This window comes from Lepeophtheirus salmonis, chromosome 8 (genome assembly GCF_016086655.4).
Source record: "Lepeophtheirus salmonis chromosome 8, UVic_Lsal_1.4, whole genome shotgun sequence".
NCBI lineage: Eukaryota > Metazoa > Arthropoda > Copepoda > Siphonostomatoida > Caligidae > Lepeophtheirus > Lepeophtheirus salmonis.
Genome location: NC_052138.2, coordinates 20627610 through 20653667, shown reverse-complemented (window position 1 = coordinate 20653667; position 26058 = coordinate 20627610). Strand labels below are relative to the sequence as shown.

Genomic DNA, 26058 nt, shown 5'->3' with positions numbered 1-26058 from the left:
ATCATTGTTTAAAATACTGATGTGATTATCAGTGATAATCACATCAGTATTTATCAGTTGCCTGCTATATTATGATTTTTGAGGGTGTAACGAAAGTATTTATTAGCAAAATGTTTAATAAAGATATACTACGTATAATTGACTTAGACGATTTTTATCCGTTACAGTAGATTTGGAAACGTCACACTCCATGAAATAGTAATTTATAGTGAACCATATTCTCAGAAAAATAACTAATAAAACGACAAAATAAGAGTATTTCGAAATATATTTGAAGTTCCAAATTTAAAATAGAAGGCTTAAATTAAATATAATCTACATACTAAAAAATAAACCATCATACATTTAAGTTAAATATACAAAATTAAACAATTAGAATCATATAACTAATAATAACAATAAATTATAAATACAGAATATTGAAATAATAGATTGATCCAAATAATATCTTCTTGTTCTAACATCGGAATTCAGTTCAATATGTCATAACTTGAGGTTGCAAAATACAAGCCAGACGTGGAGTTTAATCAAAAAGATCAGCACCTTTTTTCCTTATGTGCAAGTTGCATATACAATTGTGCACAGGATAGATATATTTCTACCGATGAGATTTTAATAATTATTAATAATAAAGTAAATCATAAAATAATGTTAGATTTCAATCCATATCTTCTTCCAATCTTAGTAAGAACAGCTTTTAGAATCCCACTTTCATTTATTTCATATTTATCTAAAAAAGAAAAGTTAATCCATGCAGTCAAATTTAACTGATAAGACAATTCAGGCAACCATTCTTGACTTATTGTAGTTTTCTAACATGACATCGTAAAGATTTAGAGCAAAAGCTAATTATGTAGTAATGTCCGGCGATATTACTCCTTATTAAGAGCATCAAAAAGATTTTTTCTCCGCTATTTATGCTTATATAACAACATATATACACAATTGGTAATTATAATGCTACACCCAATGCAACTACCCCCGTTGTTGTGACCATTTAAGCAGTTGTTTTTGCCTTTTATGAGTTTTCTGAACACCATTTCTTGGAGCCTATCAACTATAGCTAAGCCTTAAGTGATAAAAAAGTAATATTTATTGACTATGTAATATTGCAAAACTTAATGATCATACCCAAGTCTTTAAGTGAAGAAACTAGTCTCAGACAAACTAGTTGCGAACCATCCAAAGCTACTACCCCCGTTGTTGTGACCATTTAAGCAGTTGTTTTTACTATTTAATGAGTTGTGTAACATAATTCTTGATATGTTTAGCTAAAATAGAATCATATTTTAGGGTTAGATTTAAAAAAAGATTGAATACTTACTGTTAGATTGTATAAAATTCAGAGTTTCATTTCGAAATTAGTAAATATTTTATACTTTTTACTGATAACTTGATCGTCATTTGGTGTGGACGACATTTTTATATGTATTTCTATAAATGACATCAGTACCAACATCCTCCATTAATTTAATGATGGCTCCTCGGGAAGGGATAGGTTTACTCGTGTATTTCTCCATAAATTTTTTGAACATAGATGATTAGCAATTGATAAGGTTATATTACATGCAATAAACATCTTTGTGAAATCAGAGTTAAAGTCTGACTTGATGTATTCATCATTAACTTGATTTTTTAGATGAATATCCATTCTCTTGATATGAGATGAGAATAATGAGTGGCGTGTAATTCTAGATAGGAGACCAAAGGCACATTTATTTCGACAAATCCGACAAACCATCTGTTTCTCATCTGGTAAGTAATTCCCAAATTCCTGGGCCTCCATTTTCAGAAATCCAGACAGAAGGCGACGTTATTTTAGGCATTTTATTCAGTTCTCTATCGACTATCACCATCTAATATTATATTAATATTGAATAATAAAGGCGGGAATGATGACGTTCTTGATTGATAGAAGAAGATGTATATTATTTAATCAATGATGCCATAAGTATTTCTTCTCTTCTGCTCGCACGCTTTTCTATTCTTACCAAAATTATCACCCCTAGACTTATGGTCCTATGGAGTAATATATAACGTTCATTACCTTCAATGGATCCACAGTTTTTGAATATTGCACAATCCGAAGCCCAAAATGAAATGTCCTCCTACCGCACAACTAAATTCAAACTTAAATTACCTGAGATAGATTTTTGCCCTTCAGAGAAACCGATTGTGCTTTTATCTGATATTTCTGGCTCCACTCCGTACCTGGTGGTTCCTCAATTTTTTGAAACAGCCAATATTTGATATTATTCACTCGTTATCAATTCCATCAGCATGTTCTTCACTTAAACTTATAGCTAAAAACTATGTTTGGAATGATATGAATAAGGAAATTAAACTTTGAGCTCAACAATGTATTAAATGTCAAAATTTGACCGACATACTAGATCAACACCCATCCAGATTCCAATCTCTATTCACGCTTCTCTCATATTCATGTCGATCTAGAGGGCCCACCTCTCACGGATTCACCCATCTTTTCACAATAGTAGATAATTTTTTCTCGTTGGCCAGAAGTCATTCCGATCTCTGACACAGACGCGACTACACGTACACAAACATTGTATTTACACTATGTATTAGGATTTGGCGTTCCAGTAGAAATAACCTCTGACAGAGGCCCAAAGTTCACTTCTCAACTCTGGTAACAAGTACCTCTCTCTCTAAGCTATAAAAATAACCCACACCACGTCATATCATCCACAGTCGAACGGATTAGTCAAATATTTTCATCGACAACTCAAATTTTCCTTAAAAGCACGCCTCACTTCATCACAATGGGTAGACCAAACTTCCCTTGACACTTCTATGTATCCGTACAGCACAGGGTCTTCCTTCTTCTTCGGAAGAAATGCTTTACGGTCAAGCCCTTTCCGTTCCTGGTGCACTGATACATCCTTTGTTGTCTTCTCCAGAACAAACTTTAGCCGATCTACATACACATGTCTCAACGTTACTTCCTCATTCCACTGTCCATCATTCATCACGTCCAATAGATTATGTACAATAAAGGCTTTGGACCTCTCAATCGTTTTTGTTCGTTGTGGTCCTGCTCTTAAAGGTCTACAGTCTCCTTATGAGGGACCTTTTAGAGTCATAGCTGTAATAAACAAAGGAGTACATTACATGCGAATATACTTTTCAAATAGAAAATGATACCCCTAAAAAAGAATTATTTTGCAATTCAGTCAAAATAAAGGTATACATAGGTTTTCATTGTTTCTTATTACAGGGAACACAAAAATGAATGTGGAATGCGCTTTTTAAATATTTAGTGTTTCCGGAATTAAACGCGGTTACTGAAGGCTGAAAGATACACTCTATTTCTGTACCTGAATAAAACTGAGAAGTACAATGTCTCAAAGTAGCTGAACACTACATATATATTCATTCCAAATGATTAATCTAGTTTTTTGTGTACTTAGAGGTTAAAGTTATTAATGTATTTTTGTTTCAAAATATATGATTTATCTATCACATATATTTAATTACATTTTCACAGGAATTATTTAATGAGTTTATTAACAATTTCATCTAATAAGTTGATATTTTGCATTTATTATTTTAAACAGAATGATTTGCTGTCCAGGTTATAGGACTGGTTATCCCAGAAACCTATAATATATATCTTATAGCCTATAGGGATCTACGTTATCCTAAGAAAAAAACTTATCAAAATCATAGTGACGAAGAAATTGTTGAAGAAAAACATTGTCTTCATAAGTTTCCAAAAGATCCTTCCAATTCTGCAATGAAATTAGATTACCTTAAAGGCTGTTCATTTAATTTGTATGTGGCATATTACCCATTCTATTTTAAAAACGTTAAATCGGGAGTGCTGCAGCAAGTTTTTATTTTCAGATGGAGATATTACTTTCTCAATGCATGAATTGGGAAAATATCAAGAATTAGACTCCTTTGTTAATGAAATTAATAGAGATTGTCTAAAAAAGCTCAAATATATAATCTATCTTCTTGGAGGACATCTCTATGAACTGTTACATATGTTTTCAAATAAATAAAGCTGAAATATTATTTGGCTACTCCAAGAAGTGGTTTTGTAAAAGGTGCATGAAGATTTTTTTACTTCTAATCAAACTACAGCATGGTTTAAAAGAAGTTATTGCAGTAATAATCATCTTCTTAGCAGCACTTTCTTCAATCAAATTGCATCAAAAATGTTGTGTCTGAAGCAAACAGTCATCTTCATGTAAATAAAAAAAGGAAAACTGCTTGGAAAAAATTTTCTAATACCAAAATATTTCAAAGCTCAAAAAAAGCGCACGTCAAAAGAAGATATTGTCCCATATTCTCATATCTATAATTTGTAATCATTTCAGTTTTCCAGGTTATTCAATGCGTTTTGAGCGCCCTCGTTATCTTAAAAGAGCAAGATGTAGAAAAAAGTGTATTATTTTAACTTATTTTTAAAATATTAATTAGTATTATTCATGTATATGAACAGATAATATTTACAAAGGTTGTTGGAATTGTAAAAATTAATACTTTTGTGTGTGTGTGTAAAAGTGTCTGAGGATGAAGGTAAGGACGGCACATCTAAGGAGACTACTCTCCATCAGTAATTTCTCTGCCCCCAAAAGGTAACATATTTTATATTTAAAACAAAGAGATAACTTTTAGATATTCTGTAAATTATAATATAGTATATGTCTATTAATACTATAACAACTGTTAATTCTAGGTTTAATTCTGATTTAAAATGGAGTTATATCACGGGTGAATTTCCTCCATTTCCATTAAGTAATAAAACTCTTGGACAAATAATTAAGGATGGATCCGAAAAGTTTTCTGATAGGGAAGCTATTGTTTCAATACATCAAGGGATTCGTAAAACCTTTCCTGAAGTGTATGAGGATGCTTATCGACTAGCTGAAGCTTTTTCTAACATTGGCTTTAAGCAAGGTGATATGATTGCCATTTGGGCACCAAATTGCTACGAATGGTACTTAACGCAATGTGCATCTGCAATTGCTGGATGTGTACTAGTCAATGTAAATCCAGCTTATCAAAAAGATGAACTACATTACGTTCTTAATAAAGTTCCTGTAAAGGGATTAATATGTCCTACTACATTCAAAACTCAAAACTATTATGATTTGATATCCAAAGTTGTTCCTGAGATAACGTCGTGTAATCCTGGAGAAATCAACTCTGAGTCGGCACCTCATTTGAAATCTGTGATTATTATTAAGTCACCGTCGAATAAAAAACAAGAGTTTAAGTTAGTGTACCGATTTTATACATATTAATTTCTGAATTTGATATTAATATTTCTAATTGATAGAGGAACATATTGCTTTCAATCTCTATTTGAATCCGGTGGAACGAGTGAGGATGTTGCTCATATTAAGAGTTTGGAAAATATCATTCAAGCTGACGATATGTTCAACATTCAATTTACTTCTGTAATTGACTATTTTTTTAAATATTAAACCCAAGAGCTAATGTCAGCTATTTACATATTTAGGGTACAACAGGGCTGCCAAAGGCAGTTGCACTCTCCCATTTTTGTGTGATTAATAATGCACTTTTAACGGGCAATCGAATTGGATTTGATCTAAAAGTTAGTATTGAAATTATTATCGTTTTGGGTACATACATATTTTATAGAATCTATAACTTTTTCTAATACTCAATAGTATCATACCATCAATCTTTGGGTGCCGTTCTTTCATACTTTTGGCTGCATTGGGGGAACTTTAATAAGCTTATGCTACGGATCAAAATTAATCCTTCCTTCTGATGGATTTGATCCTATTGCATGTTTAAATTGTATTCCGACTGAAAAGTAAGTTTATTTATAAGATTAATTGACAAGTTATGTCGTTATAATGAATGTTTTTTTAGGTGCACATATTTATTTGGAACACCGACAATGTACATTGCTGTTTTAGAAGCTCAAAAAAAGTTAAGAGTGGATGTAAGCTCTGTAGAACTAGGAATAACGGGAGGCTCAAACTGCTTGGTGGAAGCTTGTAAAGATTTTGAAAAACATTTAAATATGAAGTCCTTAATGGTATAACTATGTCGACCTTGATTTCTAAAAAATCTATTTTTAATTTTGATACTTACTATTTAGAACATATATGGGGCAACAGAAACAGGTCCTGTTTCTTTTATAGCGTGTCCTAAGGATTCATTTGAAGTAAGAATAAATACGGTCGGACCTCCACTGGGTCATATTGAAGCAAAGATTGTGGATCAAAATGGGAAAATTCTTCCAGTTAATACTCCGGGGGAGCTTTGGGTACGAACGCCTGGACTTATGCATGGATACTATAAAGATCAAAAGAGCTCAAAGAAAGTCATTGGACCTGATCGATACTATCATTCAGGGTGAATATTAAACCAAATTTATTTATTCTATCTTTATATATATATACTGTATAGAGATTTAGGAATGATAACAGAGAAAGGATACTGTAAAATTATTGGGAGATTGGATGACATGGTGATTCGAGGCGGTGAGAATATTTACCCAAAAGAAATAGAGGATTTCTTGTTAAAACATCCTAGTATTGTGGAAGTTTACATTGTGGGTGTGCCGGATAATTATATGGGAGAGGAACTCTGTGCATGGATTTGTTTAGAAGAAGGTGCTAAGGAATTTGATTTGAAAGAACACTGTAAAGGAAAGGTAAGTAAATGCCAATGATTTGTAAACAAGTTTTAAAATGTATTATTCCTTTATTTTTAGATATCACACTTTAAAATACCAAAATATCCAATGTTTGTGAAGGACTTTCCAAAAACTTTATCTGGAAAAGTAAAAAAGTTTGAAATGAAGGCCATAAGTATTGAAAAACTTGGTTTAAAAAAGGGTTCATAAATATTTTTAACACAATTACTTATTGAGTACTTCAATCATTCAGTACGACTCCTTAAAAGCATTTCATCATCATGTAAACATGCTTCTTTTTTTTCAATTGGATCAAGTGTATTGGAAATGTGTATACTCCTTGTACAGACCAACAATGGTTCTTCAAATAATATGACAGATTTTGAAATTTATACTCGCTTCATAAGAATCTCAATAACGAAATAGAATTTTCATTTCCAATATAAAACCAAATGAATCAATAAGAAAAAAAACGAAGAGCTTATAAATAGGGAATGTAAATTTTGAAAAACATAATTTATCTTTTATTATTTTTTCAATCAATACTAAAAGAATCTTATTCTATTTTGTTACATTTTAACTATTGTTTTCCTTAAAACAATTTATAATTAGCTAGTATGGTAAACATTTAATAATTTATTTATTTGTGCGGAGATCCTAGATCGATGAGGTCTACTCTGCAGAAAGATTCGAGTTTGTTAGAGGTAAGTTTCTTGGGCTGCGAGAACAACCAAACAACTAAAACGGTCCTTATATATGAGATCAAATCCGTTGGAAAAAACTACATGGATGTGGTAGCACTCATACAGGGTGTCAAATTAAACGGTGAATTCCTCTGCAGCAAATATACTCTAATTATGAAAACCCTCTATCAAATTGGATTTATCGTTATTTTAATTTTTTTTTTTTAATATTAATAACTGCTTCCAAAGGCAAGAACACTTCAGCATTCCTCTGAACAGTCTAGGAGTTAAATCATCATTACACCCTAACTCTGCTCATATCTAAGAAATCCCCCATAAAGAGTCAAGAAAGAGCTCAGAAACTACAATCGAAGCAATAGTTGATACTGTGTGTGATCAAGTTCACAAATTGTCAAGCATTCTTGGAAAGATTTCACAAATCCTCTTTAACGTGATGTGCAAAAATTTGTTTTCTCAACTCAATGACAATATCCTACAAAAATATAGAAACATATCATCTCAAAACAAGCTCAAATCTAGAAAGGTTGCCAAACTTCAGTCGGATAATGCTTAAGTTATGAACATTAATTTTTCTGGTGTGTGCATCTATTTTGAAATAATTAAAGTAAATTATATTGGTGATATATTGCAGCTTATTTAGTCTTGAATTGTTATTAATCTTCGTATTATGAATAAAATTTACTGATTTTAACTCATACAATCTGTATTGAAAAACAGTAGTAATATATCCTTATTAAAAAAATAACATATTCGGGAACTTCTAAGCCATTCCTTGGAGCGCACGTTTTCTAGTCTATTGTCCAGGTACACAAGACGTCCATACAGACCATGAGTCATGACTCATCTAAAGTGTGGACTGCCCACTCTCAAGCCCCCCCTCCTACAGCCCTGCACAAAAACTACTACCTAGTGTAGAAACATAAACCGTATGACGTCATTAAATATCCTTCTTCAAAGTGGAACAAAATGTCCGCGAATGAAAAGACACAGGATGAATTTACTGGGAATAAAATTACCAGTCACGGTTCCATATATGGTATGACTTGGCCTCATATTTTCGAAAACATGCAACTTCTTCAAATATTCAATGTTACTATCTCCCTCAGTAAAATTGTAAGTTGTCCTAGGAGAGAATAGGATTGTAATCTCTATTAGTAGAATTATTGATTCTACTGGATTTCAATCTCTACTGTGACATATACACTAGCGCGCTCTTTAAATTTTCGAGGCATAAAAAAGTCCGATACTGATTGCTAATTTAAATTGAATGTAGAAAAATGAGATCGCTTTCATGTATGTCTGGGCACGGAATTATAATCCATGAAGTAACGCATTATTACTCCACTAATTTTTTTTAAAATGAGCTCAAGTTAATTTTGCTTTAAATTATTTTGCCTTAATACATAAAATAAATTAGAATTATAAGTCGTTAGTGATATTCTTGGATAAAATTGATGTTCCTTTATAACTTTTTAATCAAAGTATGTAATTTATATTACTATAAAATGCAACAAATGGTTGTCTTGTGTTGGAAAAATGATAGAATCATGCCCAAAAATTTAAACACATACACCAACAAAATCTAATTCTGTAATAAATTCGAATCAGAAACAAAATAGGTTATAAAATTAGGTTTAATAAGAACTAAAAAAATAAAAAAACATGTCAACGATTCAAATAAAAGAATTGGTAAACACTAGTACGTTAGTAATTATCATTAGACATGAAGGATTATTCATACTCAGGGTTGTTCGCATGGGGTGGGCCGGAGGGGCTGTAACCCCACTCAAAGAAAAGAATGTTTATTTTTTACTAGTAAATTTAATATTTCAATTTTTTTTTTTTATAAAAAATCCCTAAGCCAATATATAATCCTGCGGACACCCCTGACCTACCCCAAAAATTACTTTTGCTTATAAATACTCGTTATATCAAATTTTACACAAGTATTCTTTATATAGCTACACATAGTTATTATTATCCAGCGTGAACAGGGAGTGTACATAAGTATTATAACATCTGGGGGAAACTGTTATCTATAATAATTCTAGACGAACTCAAATATTTGTCTTTATCCTCAATATCCCTCCCTCCCCCTTAAAATAATAATAATAAGTTTGGGGTGGGAAAAAAACAAAAATAGATATACTCGTATCATGGAGTGACTTGACTAACACATAAAAATACGGCGTAATTTGTTGTATGTCTCAAGGTTTATGTTTCTTTTTCTCCAGAGCCCCATTATAATAAGGAATGCGAGAATAGACTTGAGCGCCACCTTGCGTCAAACCTTAAGTAACTACAATTGGGGCCTTAAACAACTTCAATTCCTTACATTGAAAGCAGATAAAACCTAATAAAATCATTATTAAATGATAATGATTCTTTTTTTTAAACATAATACGTTCATTTTAGTCTAGACAACTAATTCAAATACACAACACTACGAGTACGACAAAAGATTAGACTAGACGACTTCTTCTATTATACATATACTCAATAAATATGAAAACTAACATTTACAGAAAATATTTGCTTGCAATTATAAACGGCCAAAAATATAAATTAAAAAGGCGTTATGACAATAAGGAATTACAAAGGATAGCGATTAGAACAGGAAAAACGGTTGTTGCATGTGCTTTTTCTTCTTTTTATTCATTATTTAATCAGCCATTGATGTGTTAACATCTCCCTCTAAAAGAAAAAGAAAAATTATCACCTATCTTTTGTGTAAATTGTTTTAAAAATGCATAATAAAATAAATATAATTATAATATTTTCCCTCCACTTAAAAGTTACAAATTATTTCCTTCTTCAATTGTTTATATGAAGGAGTACTAAAGTGTTAATATAGTTGTTCTTTGTTTTTATTAATAGAGAAATTTGTGTTTCTGAAGTTTCCTTGACTCCATTTCTCGAGTAATTCATGCTTTAACTTAAGTAACTGGTAAGCCAATCCTATGAATATTGTTTATGTTGGTGTATTCCTGAAATTTCTCATATTTCTCGGAGAAAGTATATAATGTATGCCCAGACAAGGAGGTTATTACATAGTTTCCATGTATCAATCTCAAGTTCTAAATTATGCACTTTAGTATTTCAGTTTCTTACCACTTATTTTTTTTAGAAAATCAATGTTGTATTACTATCTTTTACCTACGAAGGGCATTGCTAATGGTTAGAGTTGAATAGTGTGTATTCGCATCTGGAGATGATTTCCCAAAAGTCTGGTATGTTGTCTCTCAGAAAGGCCTTGGTCTTAATAGTGCAATGACATGGACCTCCGTCTTGAGTGAAAACAAAGTTGTCTCCAAACTTTACCCTAGCCCAAGGTAGCTATTTCTTGTCCAGAAGTTCGATGTAAGCATCTGCAATAAGCCACTCCTTTCTCTCCACAAAAATGGGAGGATAGACTTCACCTGTGCTGGCCACTGCATTTTTTGTTCTGAAGACATGTCTCACTCAAGCTGAGATATTGTCTGGATGTTCAGTTCTGATTTAGTTCGCTTATTCACAGTGGCATCAACGGTGAAATTATTTGATGACCTTGAGGAAATTTTAAAATCTCCTTTGTTCTTTCCAACAGTCTCAGCTTTCTCTGTTGAGAGATAAGACGTCTTGGTGTCCTCTTCTGTGATTTTGCAACAATGGCATTTCGGATTGAAAATAATTAGATGTGTACCATTAGATAAAATCAACTCTGTAAATAATAAAACTAGGCAATAGAGGGACAAATTTTAATAGATTGTAAGGCTTAAGTATTTTTATTAGATGTCCCCATTTTGTTATACCATAGTTTATTTTTTCTTAATAATAATGAAAAAAAGGTTTCACATTGTTATCAAACTTGGTTATTTAGGCCTAAAAAATTACTGACATGAAGAATGTTGACGTCACATGAAAACACGATATACAGCTCAAACCTAAAGGGCTCAAGGGAAAGAACAGACAAACAAAAATCTACAACAATAACAAAAATATAAAGGAAAAAAATATGGTCTTCATCTACAGCAGGGGTCGGCAACCTATACCGTGTGTGCCACTGCTGGCAAGCAGGGGTATATTCAGATGCACGCACAAATTAGAAAATATTTCCGTAGTTTCTGTGCTTTTTTTCACAATTATTGTTGATAGTGGCACATTCATTGATTATAAATGTTGAAGTTGGCACTCCATGTCTCAAAGGTTGCCTACCTCTGATCTACAGCTATTGCACCGACGGATATTTAGATGTTATTCTCTCATGATTTAATATGTTTATTTTTTATAAAATAGTTGGTAATATTTTGTTTTCTTATCTTCATTAAAGAATTCAATTAAAAAATTAATTTTAAAAATAAATATAAAGTTAAAAAAGAACCGAATGTACTTTCTAAATATTAAATACTTAAGCGAATTTTACATCATGTATTATTAGGAAATAATATATTTAAATAATTCGTTATAATTAAATGTGGCCAATAATCAAGACATGTGTTGCAAAATTTCATGCACTTTTACTAGCCCGAACATTGTTCCTCATTCCTGCTTTCTCTGTTCGTTTCTTTCGAGAAAGCTTTGCGAGCATCTTAACTTAATATATCTTTTGTTTCTTTTTCAATAAGATCTTACAGGATTTTGGTTATATTTCTGAAAGCATTAAATTTTTGAGTTTTAATAAGGTTGCAAAATTGCTTCTCGGCTGTAATGAATATATAGAAGACTTTTTTAATACTGCGGCATAAAGAAGGCTAATTATGATAAATAATTCAATAAAGCCCACAATGTAATACAAAAATTGTCTTCTATACTTTTAAAATAAATCTTACCGCAGCTTACAATTTTAAGCCAATGTGCAAAGAAAAAACATGATCTTCTTCTACTGAGTGTCCACTCTTTCCCCTGAGTCCTTTATTCAAACCTAAAAGATTAAACCAAGTAGTGCATCGATGTCCAACGTCATCAATAGCTGAAAAATGTCGTGGTCGAAATATACTTTTTTTGTCTGCTAGTGGAATTATTATTTATAGCATTTTGGATAATCATTGAATGTTCTCTCGTCAATGAGTAATGTTGTTTATTGCTTGACTCAGTTCTATTTTTGCATCCTCGGACACTACAATGACCCATTATTTTGGAGTAATTTGTTTCATATTTGCTTTATAATAATATGTAAATATAAAATATTTAAGACAAGAAAAAATTATATACGTATTATTACTTATTCAAACTTATTAATTCTACGTACCACGTACAATAAATAAATGAGTGACGTCATAGAAAAGCGACATCTTGCGAAAATATTATGACAAATATTGATCATACTATTTCGTCAGGCTAACGGTGATCGATGCATTACTTGGTTTAATGCTTTAATCTAATCTAATGAAACGTAATGGCAACTTAAGCTGATCTCCAACCAAGGCATTATTAAAATTTTTAGGGTTACCATACATTATTAACATTAGTAAATGCTACCAAATAACATCACTGGCTATAAAGCTTTAATCTTATCTTATATGTACAAAAAGAAACATATTTATCTTCCTCCTCCGTTTTTGCTGCCTAGCAACTTTTTTTGTCTTCTTCTAGCTCAATCTACTATTAAAAATAAGAAGTCAAGGAAAGATTGTATTATCCAGTTAATTCGTCTTGGATGAACACTTATGAGAATTCAATCAGTTCAATAATTTTTCAAGTAGTAACATGAAGGGTAAATTGCATTAACCAGTTAATTCGTCTTAGATTGCTGCAATTCATAAGAACACTTATTGCCACAATTCAAATGAAAACTTTATATTTATATTGTATTTTATTGAAGCATTGGGTATTACGCAGATTACTAATTTATTCGGAGTTAAAGTAATTTCAAAGTTGTTATGTAGTTGGTGCATTTATTAAACGATCTTTACTTTAGGCAAGCTAAGAGTAGGTTAGTTTATTGACATGGGGTTGAACAGGGTTCAGTTGATAGAGTTTATTATAATAAAAAATTTATTTGTGGTATAAAAAAAACATGGACAAAAAAATTATTAATCATAAATTTGGTTTAGATACATACTGAGAGGATTGTTACATAGCTATCGGTTGATTGGTTACTGTTAATGATTATTTGGTATCTTTGCAATTTGTTGGGTTATCTTCAAAGCATGCGAGTAACAATACCGGTTTAGGAGTAATTTTGACGAACATAACCTTTTTTTATCAAACCCAGTAGGCTACCAATTTTAATTTTTTCATTCTTTGGTTATTTAATTATTGTTGTAGAATAAATTAGGTACTTTAACATTCGATTCAAATAGAAAAAACATAAGTTATGAATAAAATTATTTATTTGAATATTTAAATTATTTGACCACCAGCATTGTGTGTCCAAATGCATACCCGCTCCATGTGTCCGTGGAACAGACATGCTCAAACTAGTAGTTATATATATATACAAAAATAAACTTTTGAATCTTCCTCCTCCTCCTCCGTTTTTTCTGCCTAGTAACAGGTTTTGTTCTTGACTCTAATATTAAAAATAAGAAGTCAAGGGAAGATTGTGTTACCCAGTTAGTTCGTTTTGGATATACATGAGAATTCAATCTGTTCAATAATTTTTCAGGTAGTAACACGAAGGGGAGAGTGCATTAACTTGTTAATTCGTCTTGGATTGCTGCAATTCAAATAAAGACTTATTTTTGCAATTCAAATGAACACTTATAAGAATTTAATCTATACAATAAAGCCAAATAGTGATATTGTATAACCAATTTGACATATTATCTAGGTAATATTTTGAAATACCAAGGTACCAATTATTTAATAAAAGGAGGGATCCATGATGAACGGGAGAAATGAGGTAAGGAATGACGTGGAGGAATACAAGGATTGTTGAATAGGAACAATTATATTCTTATTAATACAAAACACTACTCTGGTTTTATATAGACAACATAACTATTTATACTTATAACGAGGTAGAGACGAATACATAACAAATTATTTGGGGATAAAGTAATTTTAAAGTTGTTAAGTAGTTGGTGCATGTATTAAGCCATCTTTACTTTAGGCAAGTTAGGAGTAGATTAGTTTATTTACATGGGGTTGAACTGGGTTTAATTTAGAAAGGATATTATAATAAACTTTTTATTTGTGATAAAAAAAAAACATTCTAAAAATTATATTAATCATAAATTTGGTTTAGCTACGTATTGAGAGGATTGTTACATAGCCACCAGTTGTTTACTGTTACTGATTATTTGATTTACCGAACTTTAGCAATTGGTATCTTTGCAATCTGTTGGGTTGTCTTCATGGCATGCGTAACTTTTCAGACGAACTTAATCTTTTTATATTAAACACAGGTGGCCACCGCGGGATTTTTTTTTCGGGGGGGGGGCGTAATTATTGTTCTGGAATAAATTAGGTACTTTTACATTCCATTTAAATAAACTACTATATTTTATAAATAACATTATTTATTTGAATTTTTAAATTATTTGTCAGACAAAAACATGGACTATACTGTATAGTACCCCCCACCCCCAAGTGTCTTTGGAACGGGCAGGCTCATACTAGTACAACTATACAAATAAACCCCAGGGGCAAACTGTGAAACAAGTAAATAACAGATAGTCCTTGGAGTAAATCCTTGGATTTAATACTTTACCTTGGATAGGTACTTAAATGATTTTTGAGCGCCCTCGTTGACTTACAAGTATACTGTATATATAATTGATATAAGATAGAAAATAAGTTTATTTATTTAATTTTTGAATATATAGTTACTTGAGCGTATATGAATAGACTACATAAAAAGACTGAAGGATCTGTTGAATTTAATATTTAGTTAGTCTTTCACTGTCAGTGTAAAATTGTCTTGAGGATGAAAGTAAGGACGGCACATCTAAGGAGACTACTCTCCATCAGTAATTTCTCTGCTCCCAAAAGGTAACATATTTTATATTTAAAACAAAGAGATAACTTTTAGATATTCTGTAAATTATAATATAGTATATGTCTATTAATATTATAGCAACTGTTAATTCTAGGTTTAATTCTGATTTAAAATGGAGTTATATCACGGGTGAATTTCCTCCATTTCCATTAAGTAATAAAACTCTTGGACACATCATTAAAGATGGATCAGAAAAGTTTTCTGATAGGGAAGCTTTTGTTTCAATACATCAAGGGATTCGTAAAACCTTTCCTGAAGTGTATGAGGATGCTTATCGACTAGCTGAAGCTTTTTCTAACATTGGCTTTAAGCAAGGTGATATGATTGCCATTTGGGCACCAAATTGCTACGAATGGTACTTAACGCAATGTGCATCTGCAATTGCTGGATGTGTACTAGTCAATGTAAATCCAGCTTATCAAAAAGATGAACTACATTACGTTCTTAATAAAGTTCCTGTAAAGGGACTAGTTTGTCCTAGTACATTCAAAACTCAAAACTATTATGATTTGATATCCAAAGTTGTTCCTGAGATAACGTCGTGTAATCCTGGAGAAATCAACTCTGAGTCGGCACCTCATTTGAAATCTGTGATTATTATTGAGTCACCGTCGAATAAAAAACAAGAGTTTAAGTTAGTGTACCGATTTTAAACATATTAATTTCCGAATTTGATATTAATATTTCTAATTGATAGAGGAACATATTGCTTTCAATCTCTATTTGAATCCGGTGGAACGAGTGAGGATGTTGCTCATATTAAGAGTTTGGAAAATATCATTCAAGCAGACGATATGTTCAACATTCAATTTACTTCGGTAATTGACTATTTTTATAAAAATAAATCCAAGAGCTAATGTCAACTATTTACATATTTAGGGTACAACAGGCCTACCAAAGGCAGTTGCACTCTCCCATTTCTCTGTGATTAATAATGCACTTTTAACGGGCAATCGAATTGGATTTGATCGAAAGGTTAGTTTTTAATTTAATTTTTTTAAGTAGAGCTGTTTTGTATTGACGAGGGAGAGGAGACACAAACTTAGAAATGAGAAGAAGGAATGGCGTGGAGGAAATAATACAATACTTATTAAAGGAACATCTATATTCTTTATAATACAAAAACCCTACTCTAATATACAAAATACATGACTATTTATACTACGTAAAAGACAGTACTTTAATACATATATATTTATAAAAGAAAATACAAGACGATAAGAAGAAGAACAAGGGGAAAGGAAATACTAAATACATTACAAGAGCAAATACTTAACCCTATCTAAAAACTATACCTTTACCTATCAAAAACTATTACAATACCGTCAACTAAAAATATAATACATCATTCATAGGTAAAATAAATTTATTTTGGAGTAAGGTATGCTCGATTCTTTAGCATTTATCATGAATTCTTATTGAGACGAGGATTCTGTTCCGAATAAATGATGGAATATTCTGAAGGTAATTTATTTTTAGTTGACGGTATTATGAAAGATTTATATATGTAAAGATAATTGAGTATTTACCCGATGTACATTTTTAACATAATCTTTTTTCGAAATACATAATCATAGTATCATGCCTTCAATCTTTGGGTCCCGTTCTTTCATACTTTTGGCTGCGTTGGGGGATCTATTGGAAGTTTATGCTACGGATCAAAATTAGTTATTCCTTCTGCTGGATTTGATCCTATTGCATACTTAAAAAGTATTCCGACTGAAAAGTAAATTAATTTCTAAGATGAATTGACAAATTGAATAGTTATAATTAATTGTTTTTTTAGGTGCACATATTTATTTGGAACACCTACAATGTACGTTGCTGTCTTAGAAGCTCAAAAAAAGTTAAAAGTGGATGTAAGCTCTGTAGAACTAGGAATAACGGGTGGCTCAAACTGCTTAGTGGAAGTATGTGAGGATTTCGAAAAGCATTTAAATATGAAGTCCTTAATGGTATAATTATGACGGCCTTGATTTCTAAAGAATATAATTTTGATGTTTACCATTTAGAACATATATGGCGCAACAGAAACAGGTCCAGCTACATTTGTACCGAGTCCTGAGGATTCATTTGAAGTGAGAATAAATACGGTCGGCCCTCCACTGGGTCATGTCGAAGCAAAGATTGTGGATCAAAATGGGAAAATTCTTCCTGTTAATACTCCGGGGGAGCTTTGGGTACGAACGCCTGGACTTATGCATGGATACTATAAAGATCAAAAGAGCTCAGAGAAAGCCATTGGACCTGATCGATACTATCACTCAGGGTTAGTCAATTAATTAATGAAGAATATGAATACTAAATATAATTTATTTATTCATTTCTATGTATATATATATATATGTCTGTTTAATGTATAGAGATTTAGCAATGATAACAGAGAAAGGATACGGAAAAATTATTGGGAGATTAGACGACATGGTGAATCGAGGTGGTGAAAATATTTACCCTAAAGAAATTGAGGATTTCTTGTTAAAGCATCCTAATATTGTGGAAGTTTACATTATCGGTGTCCCAGATGATTATATGGGAGAAGAGCTCTGTGCATGGATTTGTTTAGAAGAAGGTGCTAAGGAATTTGATTTGAAGGAATACTGTACAGGAAAAGTAGGGATATACCAATTATATGTATATGAGTTTTTAAATTTTAATTCTTTATTTCTAGATAGCCCATTTTAAAATACCAAAATATTCAATGTTTGTCAAGGATTTTCCAAAAACTTTATCTGGAAAAGTAAAAAAGTTAGAAATGAGAGGCATTAGTACTGAAAAACTTGGTTTGAAAAAGTCATCATGAGAGATGATAAATATTTTTTTACACAATTACTATTTGCGTACTTCAATTATTACATCATCATGTAAAAGTACAATTTTTATTTCAATTGGACCATAAGAAATCATGTGTATATATTTATTTTAAAACATTTTAACATTCTAAAATCCTTTATTTATAAATTATCTTTGTATTGCCTTGAGTGAGTTTGTTTTTAGAACGATTTATTTATTATTGGAAAAAAAAGGCTTTTGTAGTCCCCCACCCCAAAAAAAAAGAAGTTATTTGTTCTTATTTAAAAAAAAAAAAAAAAAAAAAAATTGAAATTCTATTTCATTTTTCAAAACAAATTATTATTCAAATTTGTTTCATCAAATAAAATATACCTATATTTTTGCACAGAGTTGAGATTGAGATGAAATTATTATTAGTTCCCTGTAATTTCGAATTAATGTGTTCTCATTACCCTCCCTTTTCGTTATTCAAATGCGTCTTTTATGTGCAGAACCGGCCGCAGGTTCGAACAATCTACAAACTAGTACTTGAAATTTTGATTCTTTTTAGTGAACTGAACCACTTGAATCAATTCACTACTAAGATTCGTTCGCTGAATCAGTTCTAAAATCCATATAACATTATATAGACATTGGATGAAAACGATGATCTATGAATCGTTTTTAAGTAACGTCGCCATGGTTCATGTAGGCCATCTTGGGGGCTTAAACAATAAAGTTTTTTTATCATTAATATTAAGGGATATAGACTATAGTGAACTATTGCCTATGTCAAAATGGGATCAACAAATAAAAGGACTTCAACAATACTGCCTATCAAAAATTTATTCCACTATTGCGTAGTTTTATTATATATCTGTCACTAGAATGTATTTAAAGTATGTTTTTAGTGATTACAAACTTATAAAATCTTATTTCCATATTGGGGACAATGTTGAACTATTACCATCGAAAGAAATATATATTTTCTCTAAGCTAAATATCCTACTTTTTTTGTCCCTAATCGAGAAAATTAAAAGTAGAGATCTAGCCATTTTACTGATTTTTATTGACATATTTGATATTAATATTCAAGTATAAGTGTTATCATTGCCATCAATGTTAAGTCTTATTTAAGATCAAGATATATCGGAATTTTTCAATTTTATGTAGTTAAAGTATCAACTTCGAGTCCACGAAATGGCGTCTCCTTCAATTATTATGCATGCGTAATTGCATGCAATTTTTAACGTCTCTGAAAATACCCCTTAGGTCTAAATATTAATTAATGATAAATGCATTCGCCAGAGAGCGCTGATGTAACTGTAATTTCATGCACAGCTGACGTATTGCGCAATTACATAATTTTCAAGAGTCCGGCCATCGATTTAAGAGGAAATAAAAATGTCTGTGGCTTCACTTTGCTTGAGAAATGTCTCCAAGAGACTTGCGTCTTCCTCGTTGATTCAGAGAGGAAAACACACTTTGCCAGATCTTCCATATGATTATGGAGCATTGGAGCCTGTCATTTGCGCAGAGATCATGCAGCTTCATCATTCCAAGCATCATCAAACCTATGTCAACAATTATAACGTAGCTGAGGAAAAATTATCTGATGCCGTTGCTAAAGGCATGATTTATTGATATTTTGAATTAGTTGTAATTAACTGTAATTTTCCTTCTAAAATACTGTTCATTTCGTATTGCCATGATGATAACTTATGTTTCCTCTTTTCCAAATCAATTTTTAGGTGATGCATCTACCATTATTTCCCTTCAAGGAGCACTCAAATTCAACGGAGGCGGCCACCTTAATCACTCCATCTTTTGGACCAACCTGACACCAGGTGGTTCCGGTGAACCCGAAGGAGAACTCCTCAATTTAATTAAACGGGATTTTGGTTCCCTTGACGCCATGAAAGACAAATTATCTGCATCAACAGTTGCTGTTCAAGGCTCTGGATGGGGTTGGTTGGCTTATTGTAAAAATGAAAAGAAATTAAAGGTTGCCACTTGTCCTAACCAAGATCCTCTTGAGGCCACAACAGGCCTTGTTCCACTCTTTGGAATCGATGTTTGGGAGCATGCATACTACTTACAATACAAAAATGTTCGCCCTGATTATGTTAAAGCCATATTTAATATTGCTAACTGGAAAAATGTTGCGGAGAGGCTGGCTGCTGCATCCAAATGATGTGTTTTATTATTAAATTTATAACGACGTTTTCGTGAAATTGTAGATAGTTTTAACAATTTATTTATTATTAGATAACTTATGATGTAGAATCTTGATGAAAATAAACTAATTACTGTCATAATAAATTTTAATAAGCTCCAGAGACTAGGTGTCACCTATGACTTTTTAATACAAATATATTAAATGTTTGTATGTACTGTTTTATTATTTTGTATAGTGTCGTAATCTTCTAAACATTTTTTCAAGTAGGAGTATTTATCGATCCTATTAATGATAAATCCTTCATGGTCATCAAATCAGGCCCCCAATAACAATACGGTGATTACGACACGACTACCTTTTATCAATAATTTTAGAAAGTTTGAATTTCTAAATACATATTATTCAAAAGATAAATGCACTGAGCCTATTCGTTATTTCTTAGATTCTCTTGCCTACTCCTTTTAAGCCTATACACCAGGGATTATCAACCTCTTCATGACTACAGAACCCTACACCTTTTATCTTTATAAAATATACACAACCAAATGTGTATTTATTTAATATCTGAGGGACCCTATTGGGAGCCTTTTATTAATGAAAGAAAATGCACCTTTATTTCAATTATTTTATTATAAGTTCGAAATCGTTTCTCTTGAAAGATGCGATAATTAGACTATTAAAAGAGGATGTTAAGAAATCTATTTGGCAATTCCAATGACACCACAGGCAGATCTCGCCCCAGCATTTCCAGTGGTACTACTCAACTCATGGCCTCCCTTGCCAAGATCATCCACATCCGCATGGATGACCACAGTTCTTCCAAGAACCCCACTGGCTCCACTGAGAGAAATAAAGCTGTCCTTGATATCTACATTTGCAACTCCGTCATTTCCTGCCGTGACATTCCCTAAATCCCCAGTGTGGCGAGATCCTTTGCCCTCTGTTGGGCCCCCATGGCTGCATTTGTCCAAATTAAAGTGCGGTCCGGCTGAGGTACAACCATTGGTATTATCACCAAATTCATGGACGTGAAATCCGTGGAGTCCCTCGGAGAGACCCTCCAACTTTCCAGTCACATGAACTTCTCCCCCTTCCTACAAAATATATGGAAATCAAATCAATACAACAAAACCAAAAGAGAGTCCAAATAGATCCTTCAAATATCAATACAATTAATCCTAATCCGGGATAACAAACCTTTTCTTGCTTAAAGAAAATAGTTCCATTGACCTTTTCACCCTTGAGAACACAAACTGCCTTAGCCATTCTTGCTTTTCAAAAATAGAAGACTTATAATACAAATTTGTGGAAGAATGTCGACGGACGGACAGGATCTTGGATCAGAGCACTTTTATTTAAAATGAAAAACTACTTTTAGCTAGAAGCAGAGTTACAACTTACATCAAAACAAAAAAGGAAAATTAAAAAGAGATTATTTTATTTTCTCCCTTGCGACTCAATGCAGGTTACTTATAACATAAGCTGACAGCAGACCGGTTTCTTCCTATTGTCACGTGATTTTATTAGGTTCAACGCAACACCAAGCTGAATAATTGTACAAAACGAACATTATGTAATCGATAATTACATATTTATAATTTATACACATACCTAACTCAATGTAATTAAAAGCATCTATTAGAACAATTTTAAAGGAATTTTATCCTAACGCGTCCTCTTTTTATTTGCTGTAGGATACATTTTGTGTGTGTTTATCATTTATTTAAAATGATTAAATGTAATCAAATGCTATAATTAATAAAAATAAATTAAGAATGAATATTAGTTGGGAAAAATCTCACTTAATGGAGATCAAAATAGGGTAACCCCAGGTATTTGGACTTATTTCTTATCGTAATGTATAAATTTTACGATGATAATTATTCTTATCATACAACTATAATCTAATTAATGAATCTTCAGTGATGCTTACTACTATATTATATTATTTTCAAATAGTTATAAAGGCTCATACATGTAACATAAGTTATTCAGGTCTATAAATACATTCTGACTATAGAATTATAATGCTTAAAATATTGTTTTTATCAATATTTATAAAGATTTATAGCGAAGAACAATTATTTAATAAATACGTAATACAAGTATATTTAGATAACTTTTGGGAATAATTTAGGGATAACATTAAAAGTTAGCCGGTTAATTTATATTAATGCTGCTTAGTCTAGCATTTACTATTTAGAGAGTACGGACTCCTGAGTGTCATTTAACTATCCAGAACCATAAAAGTAAAAGCTTAATGGTTGAACGTTCAATTGATTAATCTCATTGGCTATAAGAACAAGTCTATCCAGATGTTATAACCTATTGTCTATAATAAAATAAGTTAATTTATTTTAAAAATATCCTTGGTAACTCTTGATGAAAAATATTTAAAAGGGCCAATTAAAATAATTTATTTTTTTAAAGTTACAATTGGAGAGGCACTAACATTTTTATATTGGAAATCACCATAAAAAAATTAAAATGGCGGATAAAACAGGCTACGACATGTTTGTGATTGAGCAGTATTTGAAGGCTAAAATCCACTTTCCACGGTAATAGTAGAGTAATTATTTGCACATGTAATGTATAAACAAGTCATTTATGTATCCTAGAGAGCATCATCCTACTTTAATGATACGTCTTCGAGAACATTATTGTCCCTTGCTATGGGTCAGGGAAGAAAATATGAGTCATTATATGGAATTAGCAACAAAAGCAAACACAACTCAGATAGCTTTAGCTCCGATACTTGACTCAATTAATCGGCTCAAATTGATTGATGTTGATCCAAATGATCGTTATGAGAAAATAGAACTTGTAGACAATGATGTTCCTGATAATTTTTTTTATTCATTGGAAGAAGACGATAAGAAAAATATCCCTAAACTACAAATGGATGATGACGATCAAAAATCTGAAATAGGGAGTGGCTCTATGCCTGGAAGTCCATCTGTGGAAGACATTGTGGACTTGAAACCAAATATTGAGGAATTGAATATAGAATCGAATATTTCTAATTAAACATAACATATTTTGCACTTTAGGTATAATTATAATTAGTTATTGTCTGAAATAGATTCATACATGTATTATGTACATTATACATGAATCTGCACCATAAATTATTTAATTAATACTAGCTTTTAGTATAAGTACCGACTTTGATTGGATTTTTAAAATTTTATTTGAAGCCTAGAGTAAAATATATCCTTTAAATTATAACATTTCGGACATTTTAAGGACATAAAAGGCTCTTAATTAAATATTGGCAGAAACAAAAGTTGTTAGTAATATTCCCTACTTTTTTTCACAAAAAAGTAATGACTCTTTCCATTTAAGATATTTTGGCCTCTATCGGCCTACGTTGGGGGTATTGAATCTACATAAAAGGTTCATTACATTTAACATTATTCACTTTTTTTTCTTCAAAATAAAATGTTGCTTCATTCGTAAAAACAATAAGTATTTTTATATTGTTATTTTAAGGATGAAAAAAATTGGCAAATTATAATTAATCTATTACTAAGGATGCAGTTAAGTATTTACTTGCCAAATTTTACGCTAATTGGTTTCCCCGTTTACACCGAAGAACGAAACTGTGATATATACATACAATGTTTTTACTTATATAATCCCTCAAATTTATTATTAGTATTTTTTAAAAGTATTGTATGAAATAAAAGAAGGAGTATAAGTAAAAAGTCATTCGTTATCTGGCTTAATATAAAGACCTGTGCATCTGCCTTTTTAGTATTGATAATCATAATTCTTATTAATACTAATATGATATTATATATTGCATATAAACCGTAAATTTCGCCACTCTATCCATAGCTTTCACGAAGGGTGAATATATTTGTATTATTAAAAGATAGACATCGTGAAATTTGAGATTTGATGTACAAAGCATCTAGGTATTATTCCGGTACCTATTTATTTTTATACAAGTGAAGTGTTGTCAAAAAGTGAATCACTAAACCTTCAATTTCCCCTTTTTGATCCGGCCTTTTGCAGCCATCTAAATAATTTTAAAGATATCTCACTGCTTCTACTTTACCTAAATATAAAATAAAGTATTAGAACAGAAGTCTCCTATTGCTAGGCGCTTGCATGCACTGCATGCAGCGACAGCGTTAAATATATTCTATATTATTGTGTGTGTCTCTTCCTCTTCCCCCTCTCTCTTTATTTGTCTTTTCCTTTCTTCTTCCAAGTCCCAGTATTATTCCGGCTTAATAAGAGAACTAAAGGTACTTCATCGAGGACTTAGCAAGGAAACAGAAGCTCCAGAATGCCCAAAGACAAGAGTAAGCGCCACGCGTCTTCTAGCAGTAGTAGTAGCAGTTCCAGTGACTCAGATACTGCTGAGCCACCTCCAAAGAGACCTGCACCAGCAAAGAAGAGTGCTCCTCCTCCTCCGAAACCCAAAGGGAATCCTGCTGTTGATGGAAAAGAACCATCCTGGCATTTAGGGAACAATAAACATGTCAAAGTAAGTGTTGATTCTTTTAAGTTCGAGGGTTACATCCATTAGGGGGCATTACTTAGGGTGAGCGATAAGAGAAAGTAGGGCTTACAATTTAGCCGTACGTCATATTTTCTCTTTCTATCTTGAAATGAGAGATGGCCACAGCGGACAGGTGGAGATGAATCCTCGCAACCTCTTCTTGGTCACAAATTCACGCTACGACTCCTGCACAAAGTCCATGATATAGAAGATTGAAGCATGATACGCTACATGATGAGAAGTGATCTACTACAGTTGATGGATCGACTCCGAGTCTCTCTCCCTTCTACTCCATAAGAGACGAACTCAAAACATCTTTCGAATATCCAATATATACGAGTCCAAATCCCTTTCCTACTCGCAAAAGAATATAATTTAGAAGTGATTTCCTTCTTATGAAGAGGTTGCGAGGATGGAATGGTAACTTTCCGCAATTTCGAGATAGTAAGCGGTAATAGGACGTGCGGGTTAAATTTTAAACCATACTCGAAAGTATTAGATTTGATAACGCATTCATTATCGACTTTATGTCGTATTTAGAAAGTTTCCTTCCCACTTTCCGAGCAATGCAGACTCTATTAACATAGGATTTCAAGAGTCATGACGTAACTCTACGTCCTTTTTAATTAGAAGAAATACTTCAAAATCAATTCATTTAATTAATTATGTACATGACTAATATTACCAATTATAATGAATCCGCTTTCGATTATTTATAGGTGAGAGAATTCAAAGGGAAAACATATGTGGACATCAGAGAATACTATGTGGATAAAAGTACTATGGATACTAAACCTGGGAAAAAAGGCATTTCCTTAAATACCCTTCAATATCAGGAGTTAAAGCAGATAATATCCCAGATTGATGCAAGTCTTCCATAAATGTCTCAGTTTTTTAATGCTATTATTAAATTATTATTTAAAATATCATCCTCATCCTAGATGATGGGTTGTTATATTTGATAATCCCTTTTTAACGCCGTTCTCTTTCTCTCTCTATTTATTTTCTTCGTGCAACTGTGATGCTTTTTGGACTCATGTTTTATGTTGAATTGAATAAAGTTGTGATTCATGCATTTAATTTTTTACAAGTTTTATTTTGATGATGGGTTGGTATATATTTTTTTAGAGTTTGATGTTATCTAGTGTATAAAAAATGGAAAACTAGATCCGTTTCACCTCAGTTTACTGGGACTAAAGACCTAGGAATACTTTGTTAATTAGGAAAACTCTCAATGCCTTACTTATAAATGAAGAAAGTCTGGTTCAAACTTTTTGAAATTATACAATGAGGTCAACAATATATAAAGAAGTATAGATCTTCTTT

The 26058-nt window shown here is 31.7% G+C and overlaps 6 protein-coding genes and 1 long non-coding RNA gene across 9 annotated transcripts; 5 read left to right on the top strand and 2 right to left on the bottom strand.

Moving 5' to 3' along the window:
* Nucleotides 1-250: 250 nt before the first annotated feature.
* LOC139906197 (uncharacterized) lies at nt 251-2019 on the bottom strand. Its single transcript, XR_011781554.1, has 2 exons — nt 1132-2019; nt 251-1069 (listed from the first exon to the last, which is right to left on the bottom strand). It is a non-coding gene; the product is annotated as an uncharacterized lncRNA (long non-coding RNA).
* Nucleotides 2020-4452: 2433 nt separating this feature from the next.
* On the top strand, nt 4453-8047 carry LOC121123127 (medium-chain acyl-CoA ligase ACSF2, mitochondrial). The gene is made up of 9 exons (XM_040718240.2): nt 4453-4607; nt 4709-5248; nt 5312-5432; nt 5495-5590; nt 5667-5815; nt 5875-6043; nt 6107-6363; nt 6418-6664; nt 6725-8047. The coding sequence occupies exons 1-9, from the start codon at nt 4543-4545 to the stop codon at nt 6854-6856; spliced, it is 1776 nt and encodes a 591-aa protein (XP_040574174.1). The 5' UTR covers nt 4453-4542; the 3' UTR covers nt 6857-8047.
* A 6980-nt stretch (nt 8048-15027) lies between these two features.
* LOC121123126 (medium-chain acyl-CoA ligase ACSF2, mitochondrial) lies at nt 15028-18249 on the top strand. 2 transcript variants are annotated; one of them, XM_040718237.2, is made up of 9 exons: nt 15028-15264; nt 15366-15905; nt 15969-16089; nt 16151-16246; nt 16849-16997; nt 17058-17226; nt 17284-17540; nt 17635-17881; nt 17940-18249. In XM_040718237.2, exons 1-9 carry the CDS (start codon nt 15200-15202, stop codon nt 18069-18071), a joined length of 1776 nt encoding a protein of 591 aa, XP_040574171.1. In that variant the 5' UTR covers nt 15028-15199; the 3' UTR covers nt 18072-18249. The 2 variants fall into 2 exon arrangements, with proteins under 2 accessions (XP_040574171.1, XP_040574173.1); XM_040718239.2 differs by having other exon boundaries at nt 15093-15264; nt 15350-15905.
* Nucleotides 18250-19361: 1112 nt separating this feature from the next.
* On the top strand, nt 19362-20362 carry Sod2 (superoxide dismutase 2). The gene is made up of 2 exons (XM_040718242.2): nt 19362-19670; nt 19792-20362. Exons 1-2 carry the CDS (start codon nt 19445-19447, stop codon nt 20232-20234), a joined length of 669 nt encoding a protein of 222 aa, XP_040574176.1. The 5' UTR covers nt 19362-19444; the 3' UTR covers nt 20235-20362.
* A 468-nt stretch (nt 20363-20830) lies between these two features.
* LOC121123125 (superoxide dismutase [Cu-Zn]) lies at nt 20831-21698 on the bottom strand. The gene is made up of 2 exons (XM_040718236.2): nt 21417-21698; nt 20831-21313 (listed from the first exon to the last, which is right to left on the bottom strand). Exons 1-2 carry the CDS (start codon nt 21483-21485, stop codon nt 20918-20920), a joined length of 465 nt encoding a protein of 154 aa, XP_040574170.1. The 5' UTR covers nt 21486-21698; the 3' UTR covers nt 20831-20917.
* Nucleotides 21699-22640: 942 nt separating this feature from the next.
* Nucleotides 22641-23930, top strand: LOC121123086 (uncharacterized). 2 transcript variants are annotated; one of them, XM_071890334.1, is made up of 3 exons: nt 22641-22777; nt 22838-23269; nt 23712-23930. In XM_071890334.1, exons 1-2 carry the CDS (start codon nt 22707-22709, stop codon nt 23244-23246), a joined length of 480 nt encoding a protein of 159 aa, XP_071746435.1. In that variant the 5' UTR covers nt 22641-22706; the 3' UTR covers nt 23247-23269; nt 23712-23930. The 2 variants fall into 2 exon arrangements, with proteins under 2 accessions (XP_071746435.1, XP_040574104.1); XM_040718170.2 differs by lacking the exon at nt 23712-23930 and having other exon boundaries at nt 22838-23334.
* On the top strand, nt 23892-25812 carry Ssb-c31a (single stranded-binding protein c31A). The gene is made up of 2 exons (XM_040718171.2): nt 23892-24717; nt 25452-25812. The coding sequence occupies exons 1-2, from the start codon at nt 24517-24519 to the stop codon at nt 25611-25613; spliced, it is 363 nt and encodes a 120-aa protein (XP_040574105.1). The 5' UTR covers nt 23892-24516; the 3' UTR covers nt 25614-25812.
* Nucleotides 25813-26058: the final 246 nt, after the last annotated feature.

Excerpts from the sequence above, each read along its gene's own strand:
- Sod2 (XM_040718242.2), top strand. The coding sequence starts at position 19,445 with ATGTCTGTGGCTTCACTTTGCTTGAGAAATGTCTCCAAGAGACTTGCG. Across the intron at positions 19,671-19,791 it reads ATCTGATGCCGTTGCTAAAG|GTGATGCATCTACCATTATT; the intron begins GCATGATTTATT and ends ATCAATTTTTAG.
- Ssb-c31a (XM_040718171.2), top strand. The coding sequence starts at position 24,517 with ATGCCCAAAGACAAGAGTAAGCGCCACGCGTCTTCTAGCAGTAGTAGT. Across the intron at positions 24,718-25,451 it reads GGAACAATAAACATGTCAAA|GTGAGAGAATTCAAAGGGAA; the intron begins GTAAGTGTTGAT and ends GATTATTTATAG.
- LOC121123125 (XM_040718236.2), bottom strand. The coding sequence starts at position 21,485 with ATGGCTAAGGCAGTTTGTGTTCTCAAGGGTGAAAAGGTCAATGGAACT. Across the intron at positions 21,314-21,416 it reads TTTTCTTTAAGCAAGAAAAG|GAAGGGGGAGAAGTTCATGT; the intron begins GTTTGTTATCCC and ends TATATTTTGTAG.
- LOC121123086 (XM_071890334.1), top strand. The coding sequence starts at position 22,707 with ATGGCGGATAAAACAGGCTACGACATGTTTGTGATTGAGCAGTATTTG. Across the intron at positions 22,778-22,837 it reads GCTAAAATCCACTTTCCACG|AGAGCATCATCCTACTTTAA; the intron begins GTAATAGTAGAG and ends TATGTATCCTAG.
- LOC121123126 (XM_040718237.2), top strand. The coding sequence starts at position 15,200 with ATGAAAGTAAGGACGGCACATCTAAGGAGACTACTCTCCATCAGTAAT. Across the intron at positions 17,541-17,634 it reads GATCGATACTATCACTCAGG|AGATTTAGCAATGATAACAG; the intron begins GTTAGTCAATTA and ends TTTAATGTATAG. Across the intron at positions 17,882-17,939 it reads AGGAATACTGTACAGGAAAA|ATAGCCCATTTTAAAATACC; the intron begins GTAGGGATATAC and ends CTTTATTTCTAG.
- LOC121123127 (XM_040718240.2), top strand. The coding sequence starts at position 4,543 with ATGAAGGTAAGGACGGCACATCTAAGGAGACTACTCTCCATCAGTAAT. Across the intron at positions 5,591-5,666 it reads GAATTGGATTTGATCTAAAA|TATCATACCATCAATCTTTG; the intron begins GTTAGTATTGAA and ends AATACTCAATAG. Across the intron at positions 6,044-6,106 it reads TAAATATGAAGTCCTTAATG|AACATATATGGGGCAACAGA; the intron begins GTATAACTATGT and ends CTTACTATTTAG.